This window comes from Brachypodium distachyon, chromosome 2 (genome assembly GCF_000005505.3).
Source record: "Brachypodium distachyon strain Bd21 chromosome 2, Brachypodium_distachyon_v3.0, whole genome shotgun sequence".
Taxonomy (NCBI): Eukaryota; Viridiplantae; Streptophyta; class Magnoliopsida; order Poales; family Poaceae; genus Brachypodium; species Brachypodium distachyon.
Window position 1 is genome coordinate 26,960,289 of NC_016132.3, and position 2,631 is coordinate 26,962,919.

A 2,631-nucleotide genomic window follows, 5' to 3' on the forward strand; every position below is an offset into this window, starting at 1 on the left:
ACACCAACTCATAATTGTACGTCATGTACCAGAAATTTTTTACAGCATGGGTGTAGGGTTTTTAGGGTTTAGAGAGAGGGATTGTAACATCCTAAATTTTCAAAACCTTGCATCATACGTTGCACTCATGAGCATCATGTCACTTGTGCATTTTAACTATGTTTAAAACCTTGGAATTAAACTCTAAATGCCAATGACAAAGTTTTCCTTTATTTGAACCTTGCTATTTTCTCTTCCATTTGCAAATTGGATTTCAATCCAAGAGGGTGTTGTGAATAAAAAGGGTTTATTGCAGTGGTTATGGTACCCCATATTTTTAGTATTTGATTTGAAGTTGAAAAATATTATTTTATTAAATATAAAACCCTAAAATCAAGATTACAGGCAAAATTATTTTTATATATTTTATTTTAAAAGAAAATTCAGTCCCGACACTTGGATCAGAGGACAGTAATACAATCTACAGACAGTCTATTTGTAGACATCCCTGAATCTGTTTATCCATTTATTTTGGATCAGAGGGTCCTGAATCTGTTTATTTAGCCAGCCTCACGCTAGCAGTGACAGCACCAGGGGCTGAACTGCAGACTTGAGACTCCGCGACAGTCAAGGCTACAAGAGACTACGGAAATTCCAGAGACTACCGGTCCAATGGAAGCGTCTACAGTCTACTCGAACATGAGGTCGACATCTTCGCCGACTCCAGCGGGGTTCTCCAGCTCCAGGAACGCCTCCAGCCCGGACATGCACTCCCGAAGCCTTTCAGCTCCGCCGCCGCCGCCGCCCGTAGACGTTGCCGGAAGGGGAGACGAAGAGCACGAGCTCTCCACGGCCGCGGCCTTCGTCCTGCGCTTCTTTGCCTCCTCCACGGCCGCGTGGTCGACCGCCGGAGGGAAGTTGAGCTTGGCCTTGGCCCCGCGGATGTCGCGCGCCGCCACGTCGTAGGCTAGCGCGGCCTCCTCGGCGGTGGCGTAGGTGCCCAGCCAGACGCGCGTCCCCTTCCTCGGGTCGCGGATCTCCGCTGCCCAGCGGCCCCATGGCCGGCGCCGGATCCCGCGGTACGCCGTCTTCCGCCCAGGCGCCGGCGGCTTCTCCGTTGTCAACTCCTCCCCTGACACATAAACCAGCAGCACATATTAACTGCCATCGGTCCACTGTAACCATGCTTATAGATTTGATAAGAGAATCATCTGCAGAAAATAAGACCAGACAAGTTGCATATATATGAGATAGGACTAGCATTAAGTACTGAGGCCTGCAAGTTTGTACTGACAAGTTGATTATATAAAATGGAATCGCCGCATCAAGTCGGCCTGGCTAAGTGGCTAGTGTAGTATTTACCGGTGAGGCTCGATGAGGAGGATCCCTCGGGGACGAAGCCGGCGATGACCGCTCCTCCGCACATTGTGTCGTTTCTCAACTTATTCGCTTTGACAACTAACGCGAGATACAGGAGGCTAAAGCAATTGCTAGTTATTTGCTTCGTTTTAGAACACCCACTTTGCTCCTTTATATATATAACACGAGCTTGAAGAACTGACTAAAGAGAGGAGTGGAGCGTGCAGAGGAGCACAGTGGCACAAGTACTGGGGTATGACTAGTCGATGTCCGTGGTACTGTACTGTACAATGCTGCGGGCTGACATATAGACTGATACCGTGATGATACTGGAGAAAGCTGTGGAAAGCGATTGAGAGGGCGCAGCGTTGGACAAAGAGGCCGGTAGGGGTGCGGAGCCGTGCACCCCGTACCTTGAGTAGAAAGAAGACGAGAGCACACCTGTTGCGCGCCGCAAGCCTCGGCTTTAACACGCAAGTCGGGTCTCCATGTTGGGGACACGCGTTCAACAGGTCAGCGCGCGATTCCAAGAAAGGACCGGGAAAAGCAAGATCGCGCCAACAGAATTCCGCCTGTTTCTGCCGTCGGTTTGACGGAAAACCGTGGGTTCGAAACAATGAACTAGCACACGGTTTGCACGGCGAAGGGCCAAACTCCAATGCTCCCTCCAAAACAACAGTATATGTTGGCTTCTTTGGGTAGCGAGATTTTTTTTTCTGGTAGAGTATCTGAAATCTGAACGTACATGCTGACTAGAGTTTATGAAAGGGAGAAAATCGCTCGCTTCTTGTGAACAAAGAACACATAATTTTGCCATTCGTGAAAATAGATGAAGTGAAAATGCTGCCTTTTCTGACTATCGGACAATGTACCAACGAACGATGAGAAGAAAATGGCAAAATTTGTAAGTAATACCCCTACTTAAATTGTCTTATTTACGCACTACAACACAAATGTCCTGTAGAGACATTTTTATTGAGGCAATAACTTCTTTGTCTCTACCTAAAGACAATTTTGAGACATAGTTTCATGTCGAGGTAGTCTATGAGGCGTTAGAGATAATGTCTTAAATATAGAAACACTAGTTGAGACATTTTTTGAGACTTTTAATATATTGCCACAAAACTCATGTAGAGACATGGTTTTGAGATACTTGATGAAATGACGTTACAGTATGGTTAGAGACACTATTTGAGACACATTTTATTTTGTGTAGAGACATTCTTAGAAAATTTGAAACATGTAGCAGACTACTCATAATAATTTCATTAGAAGTATAGGTAAGAATTGGCA

The 2,631-nt window shown here is 46.1% G+C and overlaps 1 protein-coding gene across 1 annotated transcript; it reads right to left on the reverse strand.

Moving 5' to 3' along the window:
* Positions 1-451: 451 nt before the first annotated feature.
* On the reverse strand, positions 452-1,734 carry LOC100834608 (ethylene-responsive transcription factor RAP2-3). Its single transcript, XM_003568573.4, has 2 exons — positions 1,342-1,734; positions 452-1,111 (listed from the first exon to the last, which is right to left on the reverse strand). The coding sequence occupies exons 1-2, from the start codon at positions 1,403-1,405 to the stop codon at positions 669-671; spliced, it is 507 nt and encodes a 168-aa protein (XP_003568621.1). The 5' UTR covers positions 1,406-1,734; the 3' UTR covers positions 452-668.
* Positions 1,735-2,631: the final 897 nt, after the last annotated feature.